Source organism: Anser cygnoides, chromosome 1 (assembly GCF_040182565.1).
Source record: "Anser cygnoides isolate HZ-2024a breed goose chromosome 1, Taihu_goose_T2T_genome, whole genome shotgun sequence".
Taxonomy (NCBI): Eukaryota; Metazoa; Chordata; class Aves; order Anseriformes; family Anatidae; genus Anser; species Anser cygnoides.
Genome location: NC_089873.1, coordinates 169,012,853 through 169,035,367, shown reverse-complemented (window position 1 = coordinate 169,035,367; position 22,515 = coordinate 169,012,853). Strand labels below are relative to the sequence as shown.

The window sequence follows — 22,515 nt, the reverse complement described above, 5'->3', positions numbered from 1 at the left end:
GGTCATTCCTCACATACAAGGTGAAAGTAAGATTGTCTGTATGAAAGGGTAGGTTTATAACACAAGTGAAGAATATTAAGACTTTTGCCAAATCTAAAAGTGTATTCCTTTTTACTGAGGAAAAGGTGGTGGTTATGAGTGGTCAAATTTTCAGAGAAAGTATATATACTCATCTAGCTATACATAGTCTAAACCTCAGCTTAAGGGTAAATAAAATTTTCCTATTGGTTAGCTGTAGGCCACTTAGGCTCATATAGGTTCAGTATTGTGATCAAGAACTAGATAACACTGCTGTACTTTATTTGGAGACTCAAAGTCTTAGATTTTCAATTTATGGACAGTATGCATTCAGATTCTATGATCTGGAGTAACTCCTCCCTTTCTTTGATGTAGAAGTTTTTGAAAAATGGTACGCATTTGACTGGAAGGATAGATTGTTGTGTAGAGCCATCAGATGAGTGGTCAAAGCACATTAAAAAGGGATGAGTATTAGCCCCATGTATCTTTCTCATTTTTAGAACTCTGAATTATCTCGTGTCATAGTTGTATAATAGATTGGTTGCTGGAATACCTAAATATGGAGGGGTACAGCGATAGCTTATCTAGATATATTTTTCACAATAAGTAGCCAAACTACTGAATCCTACAATCCCATCATTCCAGGATACATAAATTTAGACATCTCTTCATAGGTTTAGTGTAGGGATTTGGCATCTAACCTCCCATTATAGTCAATCGAGTTCTAAGCAATACAGTCAATGGAGTTTGGAGTACATTTCATCTCATTGTCCAAGAGTCCACTTTAGTGGAATATGTTCAGGCTCTACTGACTCTATTGAATAGGACTAAATGACTGTAATAACAACTTGAAAGGCTAGGTTAGAGATCTGGAAATAGGCCCTGCAATTGCCCATTGAATCTTCCCATTGCTGTCTATAGAACAGTGCTCTTGAATTGATGATGAACTTCTCTAATTTTGGACACGAAACATGCAACAAGATGAGGTGTTCAAGTAGCTGAATAATTTGTGGGTCTGTTAAATAGTTTATTAAAAAATAATAATAAGAAGAAAATGGTGATACCATGTAATTACCATATTAAATGTCAGACAAAACGATTTGCCTCTGTTTAGAAAATGATCAAGTATTACATTTTTTGCTGTACCCCTACAAAATGTATATTGGTGAGTATTTTTTAAAACTGATTTAAGGAGAAGCCACTTAAAGTGATTAATTAAAGTGCTAAAAAAGTAAATGCTCATAATTAATTGAAACATCCTGACATGATTATTGCAATTGCATAGATTGTACAAATGATACAGGTAATTGCTTTGTAAGAAATACTACAATGGCATAACTATGTGAATGTTATTTCAGTGCTGTTAAATTCTATAACATTTTCATTGTTCTTTAAGATTTGACCATTCTGCTTGGTTTCACTGTGTAGTTTATGTATTAATATTTAAATATTGATGAAAAATTAAGGCAATCAAGTTCTTAAGTATAATTGTGAGAATTTCTTTTGCATGTTTGGGAAAAAAATCAACTTGAGCTTGCTTTTTGTTGGCACAGTGTTCACTTGGCAAGGAGGTTACTGCAGCTAGAAAAGCAAAACTCGTTGCTTGTAAAAGATCTGGAACATCAGAAGGAACAAGTAACACAGATTTCACAAGAGGTAAATTACTGCTACAAAAAAAATCAAATCTGTAGAAACTATAAACATTGCAGAACAGCTGTTCATAAAATGTAATATTTTCTAAACAGTGTTTATTATCTATTTGATGTCAAAAAAATGGCCTCATAATTAACCAAAACTCTATGTTAAACGTTCTCAAAGAAGTTTATATTGTGTTTTGAAATGAAGATCAAAAGAGGGATTACTTTATAGGCTACACAAGAATGTAGGCCAGACAGACAACGTTCTGATTTCTGAACAGAAAACCAGCTAGCCAAACTAGTTTGTTCTGTTTGATAGTTAATTGTTCAATGAATACCTCATTACTTTTTACACAGCTCTGCCCTTAAATCACTTTTGAAGATATTTCTGTAAATCCTTTCGTACTTTGTTCAGCTCTTGAGTCATTTGAATATACAAATCTAGGGAATGTTTGACATTAGCCATTTAAAAAAAAGCAGCTAAAATTAATCTTTTTGACAATGTTACAATGGGTTAAATTTCATGATCTTTTTAACGTCTGTATGTAATAGCTGAAATCGCATATTACGCTGACACAGAGAATAAACACTAAACAAAAATCAGTTTGCAATCTCCTGGAAGTAGAACTATTTTTTTAAATTATTTTTAAGATTGTCTTCCAAGTTTCTCATAGGAACCAAAGAACTGCTAGATTTGCTGTTAGATATTGCCACCATATGAAATTTCCAGGCTAACTGCTTTGGGAATACAGTTAACAGTTGAATTTTTAAAGCCATAGTAATTATAAATTAAGATAACTATATGAAGGGTATCTTTCTATTTACAGTGCAAATACTTGAATTTTCTGCATATTTAAAAACTTGGATTTTATGTATTTTATATGTATTTATATTTATATATGTAACTATATATATAATTTCAGAGAAATATATATACAAACAGTGTATGTTTTTGTGTTTATTTTTTTTGACTAATACTACAACTTATTACGGATTCTTCCAGTTATATGTTAGTAATTTGTATTTGGTTAAAACATACCTTTCAAATGTCCTTGACTTGAAGACATGAAGTGATTAAATCCAGTCGTATCCTTGGTAGTTTCTTCTATCGTTAGCCTTACACTATCATTAATAAAATATGTGCTTTATTTCCCAAAACTGTCTGGTTTCCACTTTCATAGATTTCTCTTTACCACTGGTTTTATTTACATTTGCTTCTAGATCACTCATGAGAGATTTAGAATCACTGACCTTAATTCAAATTCCTGCTAAATTCCACTAGAATATCTTCACCTCATTTTTGGAAGAATTTCCATGAGATGTCATATAGCCTTTTCTTGATCTTTTGTCATATAATTGTATATTTTAAATCAGAATGTGATTCAATAGTAAGTTAAATATCTTGCAGATAGCTAATGCATAGCTACTAAGCCTATTAAGCATGTATAAAGTTAAATTAATTTCTGTTTGCTAGTTTTGCCTTGAGCTAGGATGGATTTTTACACCAAGGTGTCTTGTTTCTTGTTTCTTGAAAATTTTTAAGAAGCAAAACAGATCCTGTAGCCTACATCATGCTCAGGTAGCCCATTACTATTCCTTCAATTGACAGTTGGTTCAGACATCTAGGTGAAAGTTGATGACAAAGTGATTGCACCAACTTTTGTTTTGAACTTGGATTACATATTGGAATCCATACTTGGATTCTGCTGCAGTATTTATGATACAACCTTTTAAAAACTTTATAAAGGGGGTAAAAAAGATTACAATAACTACAATGGGTACTCTTTTTAAGATTCTTTTTATGGAGTATTCTCAGCCAATTGCTGCTGAGGTTTACAGAAAGGAGAGCTTTATAGAAAAGGAATCATATTGATCTTCTTGTAAAGTTTAGCCTTACCAAGAAGAAAATACCCACTTCTCCATTCTTTAATTCATTTGATGGAACTATGGTACCCGCTTGAATGTTGGAACCCAGTGGAAAAGCTCAGCTGCTGAAGAAAACTTACCAGTCTTCAGTCAGTCCCATTATAGTTTTTCAGGCTTTATTTAAGTGTGCAGAATCTTATCTGTTCTCAGGTCTTAAAAGAATGACGCAGGAACACATAAGAATTTTCTACATTTAGGCAGAAGGAAGTTCAAGTTGCTAACAAAAAATAATACTTTTGCTCAATAATAATGCTTAATTCATTTGTATATGTGTATATGAGTAAAACTGATTTAAGAAATGCATTTAGCGCTTAATTTATTATGGTTTAACAACAATCTCTTTTAGGTCTATAGAATCAAATTAGGCAGAAAAGCACCACTATGGAGGGGGAAGGGATAGCTGTTTTTAGTAAATGTGATCTGTTCTAGCTAGTAAAATTAACAAGCGAATAGATGAGTTAGCAGCATTGAAACAAGCTTACAACACCTCACTTGTTCTTTCCTACTGAAGTATTTCAAGTCTTATCAAGGAGAACAGCGAGGAACTTCACACTGTGATGACAGAATCCTTTGAAATTTCTTAGGCTATCAGGAACAGGTTCTTCCAAACACGAGTTGCATTAATTTTGTTTCTCCTTTAATGGCAGCCTCAAGGTTTTATGCTGATATTTTTAGATCATCCTAGACATTAATGCTCCATGTCTTGAAATTATCTCTATGTCATGTAAAGACTCCTTTAGTTGTCTTCCTGAAATGGATCTCTTTGATAGCTTCTGCTGTCAGAAAACTAATAGCTTATTTTTTATTGCTTATCAATTTATTGAAGATTTGTTTCTTCAAAAAGATTGTTGCCTCTTATTTTTACTTCTTTACAATGAAATTGGAATTTCACTGTGGACTAGAGTAACTTCTTTAACTAATTTATTTAAATACTTAAAGATTCATATGAATTTTAAGATGTGCAATGTTATTTTCTTTCATTACACTTTTTAAAACATGAGGTGAAGATAACTCTCCTTTTAAAAAGGTCAGTATATTGAACAAGCAAAGTTTTGTCCAAATTCTGTTTTTTAATAAATGTGAACCATTACATTGCAAGTTCTTTGCACATTTGACAGACTAGAGAGTATTATAGTAAAACTGCAATAAAATGTAATGGAATCAGAGAAGGAAGGAAAAGAACTTAGGCAACATAGCCTCATGTTTTGAAAATTGGGAATGAGAGAAAAATCTGACCTTAGGAAAGTCCTGAAATGTTACTTAGGCTAGTTCTGTAGGAAGGTGGGTATTTCGTTTCATTTTGTTTTTTTTGTTTTTCTTCTTTTTTGGAACAACAGTGTATAGCACAACTTGCTCCTGAGTCTGATTTGGCAAATGCAGATTGTGTAATCTATTCAGAAATTTTATAAACTAATTGGAAAGCTTAATGATTAAATTCATTCCATTAGACCTGTTTATATCTAAAATATTTTTATTTATTTTCTTTCAAATCTGGTTAGTGTTCTTGACTTGTATGTACTCCAGCAGCTGAAACTGCTAAAATCTGGATGTTTGATCTTAATTCTGTATAGTGAATGCTATTGTTACACTGCTCAGGACACAAACCATATCAATTAATATTTAGCATTGCATTTTATTGTTTTATTCCTAGTGATCCTAATTTGTGCAGGGAATAAGGCTAGAAAGGTTCATTTCCTATGCGTAGGTATGATAGGTCTTTTATACTACTCTGTTAAACATCCTGTTGGATTTTACAGTTCATATACAGCAATTGATTAAAGAAGAAGGGACTTTTTTCCATTATTATTGTGTCTGTATTTAGATTCAATTTCCAACATGAAAATTCCGTTGTGAGAGTATATTATTTTAAAAATATGTCACTTGTGGTCAATACAGCGAACAAACAGAGGCCTTCTGTATACTCCTTTTTTTCATAAATGGAAGCTGTTACATTAAAACACTGAAATATGCAAACTAGGGGAATATAGACGCTGGTAGCATGATTGTAGTGAAATTATATAGTTTGTTGCAATTTTGTGAGTTAACAGGTTTGGTTTTTATATGACTATGCAATTGGTAACAATTGATTATGATTCAGTAATAAAGACATCATTGTGCCTTATAAATTTTAAAATTAGTAATGCTTTTTTTTTGTTAGCTTGACAGAGCAAATTCTTTGTTGAGTCAAGTTCAACAGCCATATAAATACCTCATTGAAACTGTGCAACAGAGAGATTCTCAAATAAGTCTACAGAAGGAACGTATTGCACAACTTGAAAAAGATGTCAGGTAATAAAAATTGCTGTTTCTTTATTTTAAATTGAAATTAAAATAATTTATGTATTTATCATTAGAAAAAAATATGTTATTGTCCATAAAGTAGCAGATGTAGACACTCCATCGTTGACTAAGTCCAGTTTTTATGCTGGAACTCTAGCATCTGTGAATTCTCTTATACAGTCATAAAAATAGGCTTTAGGTTTGGAAAAGAAGGAATGAGGGAGTCAGGTTTAAAATGAATCTGGAGTTGAGAAGAGTTCTCAGGAAGTACAGGAAAATTCAGAAGAGTAGAAGGAAAGAATGACATACTAGATGTACAAAAGTAAAAGTAAAGAAATAAAGTCACAGAAACATAAGATTAGCCTACCAGCAAAAAGTAACTCAGGTGTGACATGAGCAGGCTTCATGTAGTGTAGACTCTGATTTGCTGTTCTGTCCAGCTGTCAGAACTCTCAGATCACTGCACAATTTCCCACCATCAAATACCTTTATAAACTGTGTTTACCATTTGGTTCCCAGCTAAACTGTTGTAAAATAATTTGCCACCTGATTTTCAAGGAAGTGGATAGCTGTGTCCCACTGCACTACAGAAGAATAAGTGTTTTATCTGTTAGGCATTTTTGCGGTGTCTTAGTTTAGGAAATGCACATGGTAATAATTATGAAACATTAATGCAAATAAAAACACAGTTTTTCCAATAAATCTGTTAAAGCAATGAGAATAGAAAAAGTAAGTCTTACCATAGCTAAATACTTAATCCTACATAGTGTCTTACATATAGAGTCATAGAATCAGTTAGGTTGGAAAAGACCCTTAAAATCAAGCCCCACCATCAACCTAACACTACTAGGTGGTGGACCCAAGTCTACCATTAAACTGTGTTCCTAAGTACCACAGCCACATGCCTCTTAAATACCTCCAGGGATGGCAAAATCTCCACTTCCTGTGTCATCCTGTTCCAATGCCTAACCCCCGTTTCCGTGAAGAAATTCTTCCTAATATCCAATCTGAACTTCCACTGGTGCAACTTGAGGCCATTTCCTTACGCATTCATTCAGAGTGTTTGGATGGTTTGGGACAGTGTTTGCTAAACCTTAAGGATGAATACCTAAAAAGGCTTATTATACAAATAAAACTATACTAAAAATAATACATTTAGAAATATCTGAAATCTTCACTCATAGTCCCTGACAGGGTATGTTTCACTGGGCTTATTTTTAATTCAGTAAGAATAGATTATTTGATTTTATTCCAGAAACAAGTGTTTTATTATGTTCCTAGACTTGATATATTACAACAAAAACCTCAAAGATAAATTATATTTTTCCAGAAGATGAGAAATCACAATAATATCTCCATATGCAAGGTCTTACCTTCTAATTGTGAATAAAATAATCAAAGAATTGGTCAGTAGCAAATTAAGTTTTCAGGTATAGGTGACTTGAAAACTTTTTTTTTCTTTTTACTATTCATGTAGCAGTAGTTTACTATTTGTGTACTCCAAAAGTCTCTCAAAAGCTAGGAAAAAATAAACATTGGAACATTTTCAGTCCTACATTTCTTCAGATGAAGTCATTATAGGTGTTTAACAGTAGATTGGTCAGTTCATTTCTGAAAAATATATGTTTCATGCCATTAAAATATATAAGAACTTAAATGCCTTATTAGCATTTATTCTCTTGAATTTTTGTAGCTCATCACAAATAATCTGTATGCCCAGATATTCTTCCTAAATTTAGCCTACAAGTTAAGGCACTTAAATTGGGAACCTGGTCATGTTAGCTTTCCTTAGTAGCCCATGGAGGAAGTAGCATCTCCAAAAAATAATTCAGATTTGTAATGGAGTGAATTATTTGTCAGAGATGCCTGTTAGTCTCCACTGATTTTTGGCCTCTTAAAGTTCCTTAAGGTTAGGGAGGAAAATGTATCTGCACCACACAGTGAGCATCCATGGTAAACATATACTAGCAATACCCAACTGTGGCAAGCGGGGGTGTGCTCACCATCGGTCAGTCTTTCTGTAAACGAAATTGTGGCCTGACAAGAAACTATTTTTATCCTTAATGGTTTTGTAGCAAGAAGATAACACTTTACACATCAGATGTTTTAGTAAGAAGCTTTTTCCTGTAGTTTTCAATATTCCTTTTAAACTGAAATGTCTAATATTCCCTTATCACAGTTTTACCTCAGTTTTGCCAGTTTCATAGCCCAATGAAATTATTGGAAACAGCCTAATCTCTATGCCTTTTTGTACATGTTAGTAGTCCTTAAATAGTTGTTGATAACTACATGTTTAAAACAAATTTCCTAAATCGTTAGCTGAGAGTTCCTCAAGCACTGGAGAAATCGTAATCATGTATAAACTTGATAATGTTGGTTGTTTGCTTTTCCATATAATGTTGGTCATTTGCTTTTCTATATCTGTAACTGGCATCAAATGTAGAGGAAGGGATCTCTAACCAGAGAACCATTATATTCCAGCAATCTTCTGTCAGGATAACCTTTTGTATCTACTAATGATTCAGTATATCTACTGATTTAGATTAAATTAAAATTAAAATGGAATTAAAATTATATTAAAATTAAAATATCCTGCAGGTAATTTCAGTGGATATTTTGTGGAACATTTTGGCTCCCAGCTATTGCAGAACTGAATCAGAATATGATTTAGATAAATTAATGATAATCCCTACCAAATGTATTCCAAGTAAAGCTCTGCTATATAAAAAGATTTAGACCACTATATTCCTAACAGTCTTTCTTAGTTTATCAAACAACTTTTTGTTGGTTTGTAAGTGGAATATTTTTGAGAGTAGAAGAAGAGTGGAATAGACTCAGACAGATCCTTTTAATATGACTCTTGAGAAGTCCATCCAAGATCCATCCAAGTTTACTTCCAGCATGGTCTTCAAGGTCCACTTTACCCAGAGATGCTTATGTGTCCTTATGTATAAGCTTCATACCTCTAGAGCTAAGGCTAAATGTCTTCCTTAGACAGAAGAAACTATTTCAGTATTGTTCAAATAGTATTCAAGGTTGCTCGTGTTAATAGTTGGCAAGTTGAAAGAAAAGGAATGGTCAAAATATGTACCAGAGTGAATCAAGGCTTGAAAGTAATCTATTCCATCAGATCTGGAGCTACTTTGGTGGCTTGTTGAGAAATGTTTCTGTTCGGAATACCTTCCACACAGTTCTGTGGATCTTTAGCCATACCTTTACCATGAACTGTAAGAGCTATTCTGGTTGGGGTAAATGCTTAGATGAGCAGCTGTCAATGTTGTTAGTTATTTCCATGAACGACTTAGGGACCCATCTCCAGGTTTCATGGTTGTGTGGTGCTACTGTTTAACTTCATGCGTGAAGGGGCATGTTTGCTGCCACTCAAAGATGAGAGAAAAGGTTACTTAGGGGTAATCAAAGCTCTTTCAAATATTGCCTATGATCACTACTGCTGTTCTCCCCATCCACCATAGAATTTTCCTGGACAGGTCGTCCACTGTGCTGGCATTCTGCAGTGGAGAGAACTGAGGTACAATTGGGAGCTACCTTGTATGCTTGTGTACTCAGCCATGTATCTGCAGATATACTTCAGTAACAAAATCTCTGCTCTTGAATAACAAGGCATCTACAGGATGAATTTTTAGATGGTCCACATATATCAAGATATTCTATTAAGTAACCTCTCATTTATGTTAGTTCAAATAGCGCTTTCATTAACAAAATTAAATAGTGATGGTTAATAAGAGCAGTTGTATGTATGTGGATGACTGCTTTGTATTATAAAGAAAGCTCTTGAGTATGCAGTTCTTTAACCAGAAATGAAAACACCACATTTAGCACTCCTTTTGAAAAGAAATGCCTTGTAACGATGTCATGCTGTGGGAAAATAAGACTATGGATTTCATTCTTAGGTGTGTAGTGAAGTAATTGTAGTTTTGGTACATAGTTTTCTGCTAAAACATCTAGGTATATAAATAACTGGCGACATTAAACAGGACTTCATTCATAAAGAGAAGGTATTTATTTTAAATGTACTCATATTTCTCAATACCAATTGCTAGTTTTAAAAGTAGCTCACTTATCCGAAAGCACTCCTCAAAAGCCTAACTGTGTGGCAAACCTAGAAGCAGTACAAGGATTTTGCTAACTAAGAAGCTATATACTGAAATGTTTCTTACCCAAACATTTGGGGTTTTCTAATTGCCATTCAAATATTATAAAGCTCAGCATACAGTGTTAGTTGAGTTTTTCCCATCACAGAATGAGCAATGAGCTTTTTATGAGAATAGTACCATTCTGTGTAACATGCATCATCTATCCAAACACTACTGCAATTGGCCTTTTAAACAACGTTTGTACAACTATATATTTTTTCTACAAATATATGTTTTCTGACCTGTATTACAACTTTAAAAAGTACAACTTAAAAAAAGGTTGTGGTTGTTTTTTTAGATTTGTCTTTTACAATTTAAAAAAGTAATTCATTTTCAGTTTGGACACTGTTCAGACAGGAGTTCTTACACCACCTGAAGCACTCCAATTGAAATCATTAAACAGCAGTCTCCTAAATGTCTTTAAAAATTTGATCTGTCATTATTTAGCTGCACAGTGAGAGATCTCTTCTGAAGAACTTATATTTGAAGAATTTTTATACCTCCCTTTTTAACTACATGAGTTAACAAAGAAAACTCAAACTTTCAAAACTAGCTGCCTTCTCTGAGCTAATCACCAGTAATTTGCAGAGATGGGATATACCCACGTTGTAGGTTCAATTTTATGTACAAAGCCTTCTCATATACTATTTTTAGATTTGATCGTTTTGACAGTAATATTTGGATATGAACATAAAATGTGAAAAAAAACACCAAGATTGAACTTCGATTTTCAACTTTATCTTGCTCTAACTTAAAAGTAACAGAAAGAGACAATCCTTATTTCATAAAGCATTTGGAATGCACGATTCTCTGAAAAAGAAACCTACCTTTCGTCAAACTGAATAGAAGCAATAATAAAATCCAGTAATACATAAAACCATGTTTATTTAATGTGTCCAACATAAACTTATTATCCTGAATATCTAATAGTAGAAGCTTCTGTAGAGGCCAGTAGCTGGTATACTTGGATCAAAAATTTAAAAGATGCCTCAGTTGCCCAAATTCAGAAGGGTTTTAAAAGTCTGAGACTGGGAAATGCTAGTATTCATTCTCCAGAAAAAAACAACACATCACCTAAAAATGTCTTTCTTATGATATCCAAGCTACATTGCCTGTAGATCCTGAGGAAAGCAAAACAAAACAAGCCAGTGGTTGCTATGAGCAATGGGTGTGTATGAGACAAGTGTATTCCCTGGTAAGTCCTGTGCTCATGGTCCTTGGATTCATGCCTGAGCAGGTCTTGAAGGCATGGTGGAACGAAATTACATGTCCTCCTAGGCATTTTTTTTCCCCCCTCTGGAAACCTGAGTACACAGGAGAAGCATGAGCTGTTTATTTGTTAATTCTCCAGCCGGACTTTTGGGGGGATATTTGGACTTACATGATATATCACAAAGGGCACCTTCCCCACACTCAGAATGGAACGAACAGCCAGTGGCTGGGACTGTTGAGCACAGCAAGGTCTACACTTGCCCTTCAGTTTCAGAACAGCTGTTTGTGCTGTTAAATTCCTCAAAGGATATTAGATCATCCCAACACAGTCCATTTCTCCCAAGCATTCACATGTTTTTTCACCCAAGACTTACTGTTCAAGTCATTGGAAGATATTTTTTTTTGATACAGTGCTGTTTAATGCTTAAACACATCTCCGCACCATGAAAACTTGAAAATATGGTGAGTTAAAAAAGGTTAAGATCCTGTGTCTTCAGGTGGAAGTCAAAACCCTTGAGCTCAGCTACAAGAAGCTGGTTTGTCTAGACTCACAGGTTACGGTTTCAAGATCATAGTGAGACAGTAAAGACACGCTGTCACCAAATGGGGCAGTCTTATGCTCAGCCTTAGGTTTCCACTGTGTTTGGTGAATCAAGTTGGTGATCCACATGAAAAATGACTTTAAAAAAAACTCCAGTGTTCATCCAGGTCAGTAAAGTGACCTACTCGTGAGGTCACAATTTTTCTAGTACCAACACAAAGAGAGGGAGTACCATTTTGTGGTTAGGGATAGGGAGGGATGATCTTTCAGCAGCAGTTGCCATTTAGGTCAGCTGAAATGAACTGTAAATGAACTGCTCTCAGATTTGTTGCACTGCAAATTAGAACTGGATTAGTTTAAACTGCTTGCTGATGGAAGTGTGAGATGGCTTAAAGTTAGAACCACGTTGACCATTTACATTCAAGATGCCTGTTCAGAACATTTTCTTAACGGGGAAATGTTCATTCTTCTTCCCCAAACTGAACTTTCAGGAAGTTTTACTTAGTCATTACAGGTGTGAATTTATTAACGTTATTTCTGATAACTCTGCTTTCTCACTCTGTTAAGTGTATATATGCCTCTTTTGCAGTATTCTTTCAGAAGCGTATGAATTATTTTCTTCTGTCTGCAATGATGAAAAAGCATAAGTATTGCAAAATTACTAAATCTGAAGTCTGCAGTTGATTTGGTAATTCTATATTCATAGGGGTTTTATACATGACAGAAAACACATTAAGTGCTACTGATTTACAATAGCAGTCTAATTCCTATATTTGACCATAAACAAAGAAAATTAGAACAATGCTGAGGCTGCTCCACATGGATCAGTTGTGTCATGTTCTTTCAGAATGTGCAACTAGTATAACTAGAATGGGTTCTAGTCTGTGGATGAAATTAAACCTTGAACGTGAATTTCTGGTTAGTCATGAATACTGACGTACATGCCTATTCAGTACGCTATTTAAGACATACGGGATTTTTTTATTGTTGCTTTTCTAATACATTTGTGAGTCATTCTCTACATGGATTGGTTTCTGCTCTTAGGAAGTACAGAAGTCCAAGAAAAACTTTCATATCAGTAAGTTATAACAAATGAACCCAGGAAAATCATAGTACAGCAATTTCATCATGATTAAAAACATCACAGAAAATAACATTCTTGAAAATACTGTAATATCTTTGTAGTTTTTCATAAATGTTAATACTTTCCTTTTAAATAACTCAGTAAAGCAAAAAAAAAAAAAATGGCCAAAGTATACAATTTTTCTGAATTCTAGTGGATGCCTAGAAGTAATTGACAGTCATAATTTACAGTACAGAGCTGGTAAGGAACTGCCAGAAAATCTCTGGGACAAAGGATGATGATGTTGCTCATTTAAAACTAACAAATGATACACAGACAATTAAAGAAAATGTTGATTTATTCTGTTGATTATTTCTTGTTTAAATATTGGGAATACTGAATAATTTGTGTCTGCAATATATGTAATTGCTCAGTTCAATTTATAAGATTTTAATACATTTGCTTTTGAACTCATGACCTGATTCAGTCCTCCATATTTGCATTCCATATGCAGAGTTGCATTTTGCATAGTTGTTGATTTATATTACAGTTTATATTGCAAAATCTATTTAGTTAAGTCACGATAATGGTGTATATAACATTGGTTCTAATAAGAAAAATTATGTCTTTTAACAAAACAAAATTATGTGCTGGCATTAGGTATGCATTAGTGTGAGATTTATTGTTGAAATCTGTTGTTTGGGCTGTGAAAATACATTTAATTGTATTAGATGAATTGCTGTGTAGAACCGGAATGTGTATGCAGAACAATGTTCATATTCTATAATTATGAAAACAAAGGACAAAGTTAAACCTGATGTTGCACTATAAAGACGTGCCTGTATGTTGAAATAGTTGTCATGCTGTTCACAAGGCAAACTTGATTCCTTTGATTCTCTTGTAATACAAAATAAAAAATAGCAAAAATACATTTACAAGTTCTGCAGAAACTACAGAGCTGAAAGGGAGAGCTGCACATTATGCTTTCTTGTTTTTTTTCAAAATTTATTTTCAAAATTCTAAATATAGTAGTATCAAAAGAGGTCACATTGAGAGTACAGCGTGTGCTGTTTGTAGTGATGCAAACAAGAGGAATTCACTTTTTAATACCTAAGTGCAGATATAGCAAACCTTACTCTACTTCTAAAATGAGCTCATTTTGCAAAGAAGAAACCAATAGTTAATAATAGAAGGTTCTGATAATGTTTTTAAATTACCCTTCAGAGAATTAAATAAATAAATAAATAAGATTCTGAATAGAATTACACTTTGACTAAATAAGATTTTGTATACATCAATGCATTCAGGCCGATTTATAAAAATTCCAGTGCTTAAACATACAAAAGGATCATCTGATACAATTACTCGAGCAGATTTTCATTGTTGACAGTATTTAGCTTTAGAAAATGCATGTTTCAACCAGAATACAAGATTAAAAGAGATTATCTGTTGCTATTACTGAATTTCCTATCCTCTTTTACCAGTCTCTTAAATAAAGAAAAGGCAGCTTTGCTGCGTGTCAAGAATCAAATGGCAGCAGATTTGGAGAGACTTCTAACTCATCGTGAGGTAATCTTTCTGTTTTAGTGTTACTACCATAAACTACATTTTCTCTTTCCTGAGCTTTAAACCATGGGAAAAATGGTTGAGTTTAGTTTGATTTTGAGTGTTGTTTTTTTTTGTTTGTTTGTTCGTTTTTTGGTGTGTGTAATCTTGAGAAACATAGGTGATGGTATCTGTCAAGCACTGTGGAGATTCTGAGTTGTAGTCTCAGTTGCTAAATTCTGTCTGTTGACTTAGTCCCCCTGTCTTTTCTTATGAGTAAAACGTATGTGTTACAAAGCGTTTAGAATTTGCAGTCATTTAACAAATATTTAGATAAAGGTGATGTAGTCAATACACATGCAATCTGCAATACCTGCGTGTGCCACAGTATGCCCAGGATGTCTCTCTGCTCCCCAGACATCAAGACCAAAAACCTGGGCAAAGCATGGCACAGTTCATTTCCAGTACACACATCCGAGTTTCTCTTCAACTCTAAAATACAATTCAGGGAGAGGAAACAGGATGGTAGTCACCTAGGTTTCATCCAGAGTCGAGGTACTTCTGTATGTACTCACCTGAGTTTCATCCCAGCAAGGAGTCAGGGTGCTTCTGGAATATACTCTCATGTCTAGAAGTATACAAAGTCTCCCAGTTCAGACATAAATGCATTATATGGGGATTCCCAAAAGGTTTTTGTAGAGATCTTGCCCTAAACAATCTTAAGAGACTAACCTGTCAAGAACTATGAGAGATCTTTCTGCAGGTTAAATGTCTGAAACAAAGGATAGAAATGAATGATGTTTACCTATATGTTATGTAAATATGGATTTTCTCCCATACTCCATGACAGGCTAGTTAACTATTTCCACAGTAATATGAAAAGTTTGCTAAAGCTACAGAATACTGAAGATATAATATCAAAAATCAGCTGAGAGGAGTTGTTAAATGACCTTCCAGAGTTGCTGAATGTTTTGGCAAAGATCTGCAAAGAAAATACAAGATTAATGAATCAAAATTATGAATGTGAGGAAGAGCAACACAAGCTATATACACAAGGTGATGGCATGTAAATAACATGTTACATGTTCAGAATGATCATCTTGAAGTCATTGTATCATATTTCTCTAAAAACACCCTTTCAATTCTCAGAGAAGAGAAAAGACGGGAAGATGCGTTTCGAAGAATTTGCAACTCTCCTAATGCAATCTTAGAAAAGATACCTTATCACTTATTCTAATACCATTATTTCCACAGAAACCTGACTATTCACACATCCTGAAGTTCTCCCACTACACCTCCAAAACTCTTCTCCTCCATCTCCTTTCCTTGCAATTGCTCAAAATTCCCTTCTTAGATCAGTACACCAAAACTCATCTCATGAATTGGTCCAAAACATTTTGTCTGTGCTGACCACTCAAAAAAAAAACAAAAAAAAAAAACTTTTCTGATGGAATGAAATCAAAACAATTTCATTGACAGCTGAGTTTAAGTGAACCTCAACTTAAGTGAAAAGTGTACTAAGTCTTTCTCCTGAGTGCAGATCTCAGATGTGAAACAATCACCTTAAATTAAAACAGAAAGAACACAAGTTCTTAACTTGTTTACTTTCTATGCTAAATCACACTGGGTGGTCATCTGATGCAATATCTTCCCAGAACAATTTTTACATTTAACCCTCTGAACTGATTGTAGTGCTTGTGAAGTTCCATGAATGGTGATTATAATAGTCTAGTTACAGAAGAGAGTAATTGAACGTGCTTCCCCAGAGTAATTTGCAGGTGGGTGTCGTTAACCCAGTGGGATCATCAGTAGGTGTATCAGGAGTGATCATTTGATAGCTCTTATTTCTGATGTCTTTATCTACATTGTACATTTAAATTTCAAATTTAAGACCGAGTCTGTTACACGCATGCAGTTTGGATTTTGTTTGGGTTTGCTTTTTTTTTTTCTATGAAACACACTGCTATCTATTAATATAATAGAAAATATTTTAAGCATTTTTAGATAATTTGCAAGCCTGCAATTATGTTTATTATATGAAAAATACTCTGAAGAAACTAGTGAATTAATTGCATAAAGATGTAGTGAACTTTCTGAATTTGCAATGATAGGCCCTTGGCAGACTAATTTCAAATTTACTTCTTTCAAAACTTCCTGTTCCTACCACTGCTCTCCTAAGTAGTGCTGCTCCCAAGTAGTCCTGCTCTCAAATATTCATGCCTTTGGTGCCTTGTTCTCCAGAACAGTTACTGTACTGTATTTCACTTTCTTCAAAATCCCTTACTACTTGTTAGGACCATCAAACACTTGAGTCCTGAATCAGGTGCCAAGTATTTACTTGATGAAGATGATCAAGAGTGCTGCAGAAAGGGTACTTCCTAGGAACATGCACCTTGTTACTCTAGGTATTGTATTATATATATAGTGGTCTCGTATCAACAAACACACATTGCAGCTGATTAAAGTGACTAGAATGTGATAAATAAAACAAAATTTATAGAATTTCTGTCTCAAAGCTATGGAACGTTATTTACATCTAAGTAATAGCTCCTATGACTACCCACTTAAGCTGTTCCTGATGTGCAGCAGTTTGATTCTTTGTGCCATTTCACTACTTAAAATTTTTCTAGCTATGGCCAACAATGCAAGCAAGGCTGAGTGAGACAGGCTTTATACAAAATAAGAAAGCAAATACTTAAGTTTGAAACAGACTTCATCATGAATGTTCCTTGTACCCTGGACGTTAAGAACTTGAGCAAGTATTTCCAAAGTTAGTCCATTTTTGCCAAATTTCTTTTAATTTCTGCTAAAAAATAGTCTGTATTAGTCATATTATTTTACCTAACAGCAACAATATTTATTCAAGTTACCTATGCAAAAAAAGAATATAAGTACTGAAAAAGAAACATTAGAAGTTGCATGTTTGGGGAAAGAAAACTAAGAAATACTAGTACGGGGGGGAGGAGGGGAGAAGAAAAACAATAAAAATAAGCTAAAATTGTTTTAAGAAAATGTTTGGAGAAGTAACTTTTTTTGCAGGAGGTGAGGGGGTGATTATGTTTACCTTATGTCATTTCTGTTTATTTCTAATGCAGCCTTTTATTTTTCACTTTTAATGCAGGCCTCTTCCAGTAAGCTTACTTTTTCTTGATTTATCTAAAAGGCAAATAACTCATGCATTGAAATCTTCATAAAGGATGGGATAACTTAGTTTACAATGAGTTAGTCTTCAAATAATTGTCTTTGCCATTTTAATAAAAAGTTATATAAGATATGCAGCAACATCGCAGTTTCACAGTAAATATCCCTGTTAATAGAAAAACAAAAGGCTATTCTTGGACTAATAAAGACTAACTTCATTTAGACAGGGTGTTTTTAAATATAAGTAATATGCATTCTTCAGATTACATAAATTATTTGCAGAAATATGGATTACGGTTTTAAGTGCTACGTGCTGTCATGTAATATCATTATCAGTCTTGTTTAATCACTGTGCATACTAAAGTATCATTTCTTGCTAAGAATTATCTTATTGCCCATGTTTGCAAGTAGGGACAGTAGAATTCTTGAATAGATAAACCCAAGATATTCACACTTAATAGAAACTAAGGTTTTAAGTGAGTTAAAAGTACCAGCAAAACAACAAAATAATGTTAATGCTGTCTTACAGTGACATGTTTCAATAAGCAGACAGTTTTGATTTAAGGTATTCCAGCCTGTGTGGTCTCATATTGTAGTAACTTTTTAATGAAATGTTAGAAGGTGGGTGGCTGGTTTTGTTGGGGGTTTTTTGGTGGTGCTGGTTAGTTGGTTTTGTTTTTCATTTTCATCTCCTTGTGATATCAGCTGGATTCATAACCCTTGATTTGAAGATACTGCTAGCATTTTGTAAGCTTTTTGGATAACGAATTTACATTTATGCTTAATCTTACTTCACTTTTCATTTAATTTTGGAAGAAAAAAAGTTTAATATTAAACTCTGAATCTTGGCAGAATCCCTACAGGGCTCTTATGTGAGCTTTTTTATTACAGGAAAAAAATGACACTACATATTATTTCATGTAATAAAATAGTTCATTATTTCAAATTATGTAGACTAAGCTAATTTGATGATTATTACTATATTTTGCTGTGGAAATTAAAATGAGAAGTGAACATTTGACTATGTGCATTCTTAAAAAGTTAGGTCACCCATGTGGGAGAAAAACAAGATTTTTTATTTCATTAATTTTTAATTATTTCTTGGCCTTCTATTTCCTTTTTTTTTGTTGTTGATTAATTTCATAAATGAATGGGGAAGACATTTTAATATAGTTTCTCATGTAAATCATTGAGAATCTGCTGGTACAGTAAACATTTCCATGGATTTCTTCTATGTATGGATAAATGCAAACTAGTACTTGGGAACGGGTTCAGTGGCATCACTGAGAGCAATCTGTATCCAGAATCATGCTGAGATTATGTTCTTAGAGGTTCACAACTATGGCCTTCACAGTGCTGTTGTCCTCTCTGAGCTGAAGGAATTGGGGTATGTGGTACTGCGATGCCATTTGTAAGTCCCTCAGTGCATGATATTGGGTACAGTTAGTACAGCCAAATTTTTCAGCTGATTTCTGACTAAGAAGTTTTATGTTTTGTCAAGATAACCAATAGGGTTTGTAATTGTTTTTCCAGATCCAACAGAAGAGCATAAAACATTGTTTGAAAGAACAATGGAGTATCCCATTAATAACCTCCTATTAAACAGAGCTTTTTTTTTAAAGGATATTTCATATCCAGACTTTTTTTGTATTATTATTTGTAGTCTGTGCTATCTTTTTAATCAGCTGAACTTTCAACCCTCTATCTTTATCTGTGCTAACCAAACCACACACATAAGAACCTTGTGCTCTTGATTCATCCCACTCTACCGTTAGTCTTATACCCCCAAATGCAGCCCCTCATTATCTTTGTATAGTCGGAGGGGCACGAGAAGGAAATATGTTCCTTCAGAGAATAAATCAGGATGAAATTACTCCTTATGCCTGAGTTGACCCAATGGCTATAACGCTGCCGTGCCTCTTTGCTCCTAGCTTCTCGATCCTCAACTTGCACCAGCTCTGGCACTTCTCTAATACTGCACTCGGACCTCTCAGATCACTAAACAGAAACCTAACGTGACCCCAAAACCAAAAGTGAATTGCTATCTGTTAGTTTAGCTGTTTGAATCACCTTTGAAAAGGGTCCAGCAAGGAAAAAAGCAAATAAAAAGGCTGATATGTCAATATCACTTACCTGGGGAAGAGAGGGAGTAGGCATTTTGTGTCCAGAACTGCAGAGCACACCAAGCTTCTGTGCTATCCTTCATCTGCATCCTTTCCTGCATGTAACAGTAATCTATAACTTACAGGCGCTAAAGTGCAGTTCTCTGTAGTGCTAAAGTTAAGTGGGATGAATCCACTAACTCTGTTCAGCTGAAGCTCTTGATCCATGATTCCCTTTTATCTGTTTTTCTTTTCCTTCAATTCCAACAGTCAGCCTTTGACTAAAAAAATATTTACCATGAGCTCTGTGATCTTGGCTCTTCCATTGCCTTTCATGGTTGATGCAGTTGTTAGTATTTTGGAACATCAGAAGTGCAATTTTAGACTTTATCCATTGGCTTATAAACCTCAGATAAAAACTTGGAAGGGCAGTCTGTCAGCGCTCAGATGCTTGGCAAGAAGCTTTAGTAATCATTTTCTGAGGTTACATTTAAGAGGTTATAAATTCACTATGCTTTGATGTATGGCATTGTACTATTTCTTCAGATATTTGCAATGCAAGCTTATTGTAAAGTAATGCAACATTGCAAATGTATAGAAATTGATTTCTAAAATCTTGAAAATGAACAAAGTGTTATTTATATTTTTCATGTGGGATTCATAATCCATTGTGTTTTGTTTTGTTTTAAATAGAACAACTATAATGAATGGTTATTTTGATGTTTTATAGAAATATTCTAGGAGGCATGAAAAGAAACAAAAGTGAGACAGTGACGTAAGAGACAGCAATAGAAAGCTTTTAAATAGGTATTCCTCTGAGTGTGAAGAAGGATTTTCAGTTTGTATGAATATAGGGGAGATAAGTTACACTACTTCTTTTTTAACTGCTTGAATTCACCTGTGTGCAGTGCACTCTGCCAATACAGTGAATTTTAATCTATAAAAATATAACTAATACTGTGAATCTATTATACTAAGAAACAAAAGGGTAACATTTATAAAATTAATAGTGCAAATGAAGCTTGTCTATAATATTCATTTATTTCTTATAACACAATTCTTTATGCCAACACACTTAGTTTTCAGGACATGAATATTATACACGGGCTGAAAAGATATGAAAACCTGCTGAGATTTTATCTCCTTTACACATCTGTGCACTTGTAGTACATAAGCAGCTGTGCATACAAGTGACAGAATGTAAACTTGCTGAACTAGTCACCTGCCTTATTGACACATTCATGTGTTACTGTGCCAAAGCTCTTCAAGTTAAGTTAGCAACCAGAAAACAGGTTCTGGCTGTCTGCAACGGGACAAAGTAGAAAAAGTGTAGTAGTAGTTTAAATAAACCTATTTGATATCAATCAGTTAAATGGATAAAAACACATGCGGCTTGATTGCTGTTTGTTTACTTAAATCAGTTTAGCTTATGTCAGTAAATTGTTGTGTCACTTGAATTGAGGACTAAATCTACCTAAATACATGTGTCTGAATTAGTATGAATCTTAAACCAGACCAAATTAAAAGTTATTTAGCTTAGCTATTGCAAGATCCCATATTTTCTAAAACGTAAGTATAAAAAACTCCTATTTAGCTGTTCTTTCTGAGAATAGTCTACTCAGGTTAATGTTAAAATGCTAATTGCCCAAGTGACTATTATGTTGAACTTGTATACCGATTGGCAGGTCAAAAGCTTTTCAAATCAGAAGTACACATAATCATTTATGAATAAACATAATGCTTTTCTCTACTTCCCTGAAACCTTTTCCAGGTTTTCACTGTTTCTTAACACTATGTGAAAATAATGCTGTTTTGTAACTGAGTATTTCTCTGTCCTTCATCACAGTAACTGAAGTCCTCACAAATACCTTGCAACGTAAAGCATAAAAGTATTATTAACCTTGTTTTGCAGAAGCAGCAAACACAATAAAAGAAATAGTGGTTTGCCCAAAACTCCACAGAGCTTGTGGTAGAGCTTAAGCCAAGAGCTCACGTGTGCTAACACAGTATCTTAATCACAGTCATTCTTCTTTCCTTATGTTTTTCAGATGAAAGGCCTGGAAAGAAAATCTCCTCGGTGTTTATTTTTCCTTACTAGATGCAAATTACCTCTTTTTTTTCTAAGTTATATTTTTTATGTGATTTCATTGTCATTTGGAAGTAATTTCACAAACTAATTGCATTTTTACTTTGTATTGTTCTGAGAATTTACATTGACATTAATTTTTTAATCCATGTCTCCTGAAAAAGTCCACTTTCCAAAATCCTGTGAGTTTCTTAAAAAAAAAAAAATTAACAGTGTTTTATTATTAATTGAACTGTAGAGTAGATATATTTAGTTTTCCTAGTCAATATGGATCACTTCAGGACTTCAGTTCTTAGTTTGGGTCTTTATTCCAGAAGTCACATCTGTACTTTGAAAGGCCAGGGGCTTATCCGTATTGCTGGACTTAAGTAGCACAGCCAGATCAGCTCCATACTGCTCGTGACTGTTGTCCTCTAGACCAGACTAGCTGTGTCCACAGCAGTCTTTTCTATGCCCATGTGATGGTTATGTTACCCTAACAAAGACGTTCTTTCTTTGGGATTTTTTGTTTTAATTGAAAGTATCCAAAATAATGTAAAGTTTAAAAATAGCTTGAAGGCACACAATGTGTTTGAGGATGAAAAGCCTGCTGGGATAGTGTTGGGAGACTTCGCAGAACTGAAGGAGACAACTCTGGTACAGTTTCACCTATCCTTCCTTTCGAGAGTGATGAACTGTTGAACAGGAATGAACTGTTCCTGACCATAGTTAGTGAGACCTAGATGAAATCATCCAAAACAACCAGGGAGCAAGGTAATGTTTGTGCACTATAGCTTGTTAGGGTTCAGTGCTCCAGCTCCGTCCTGGTGC

The 22,515-nt window shown here is 34.0% G+C and overlaps 1 protein-coding gene across 7 annotated transcripts in view; it reads left to right on the top strand.

Annotated features, from left to right (window-relative positions):
• Positions 1–22,515, top strand: part of PIBF1 (progesterone immunomodulatory binding factor 1) — a 126,424-nt gene that overhangs the window by 89,489 nt on the left and 14,420 nt on the right. For all 7 annotated transcript variants that reach the window (XM_048079134.2, XM_048079137.2, XM_048079132.2 and 4 more), the window contains 3 exons: positions 1,572–1,674; positions 5,740–5,870; positions 14,316–14,400. In XM_048079134.2, coding sequence (XP_047935091.2) covers positions 1,572–1,674; positions 5,740–5,870; positions 14,316–14,400 — 319 coding nt within the window. The remainder of the gene's footprint in view (positions 1–1,571; positions 1,675–5,739; positions 5,871–14,315; positions 14,401–22,515) is intronic.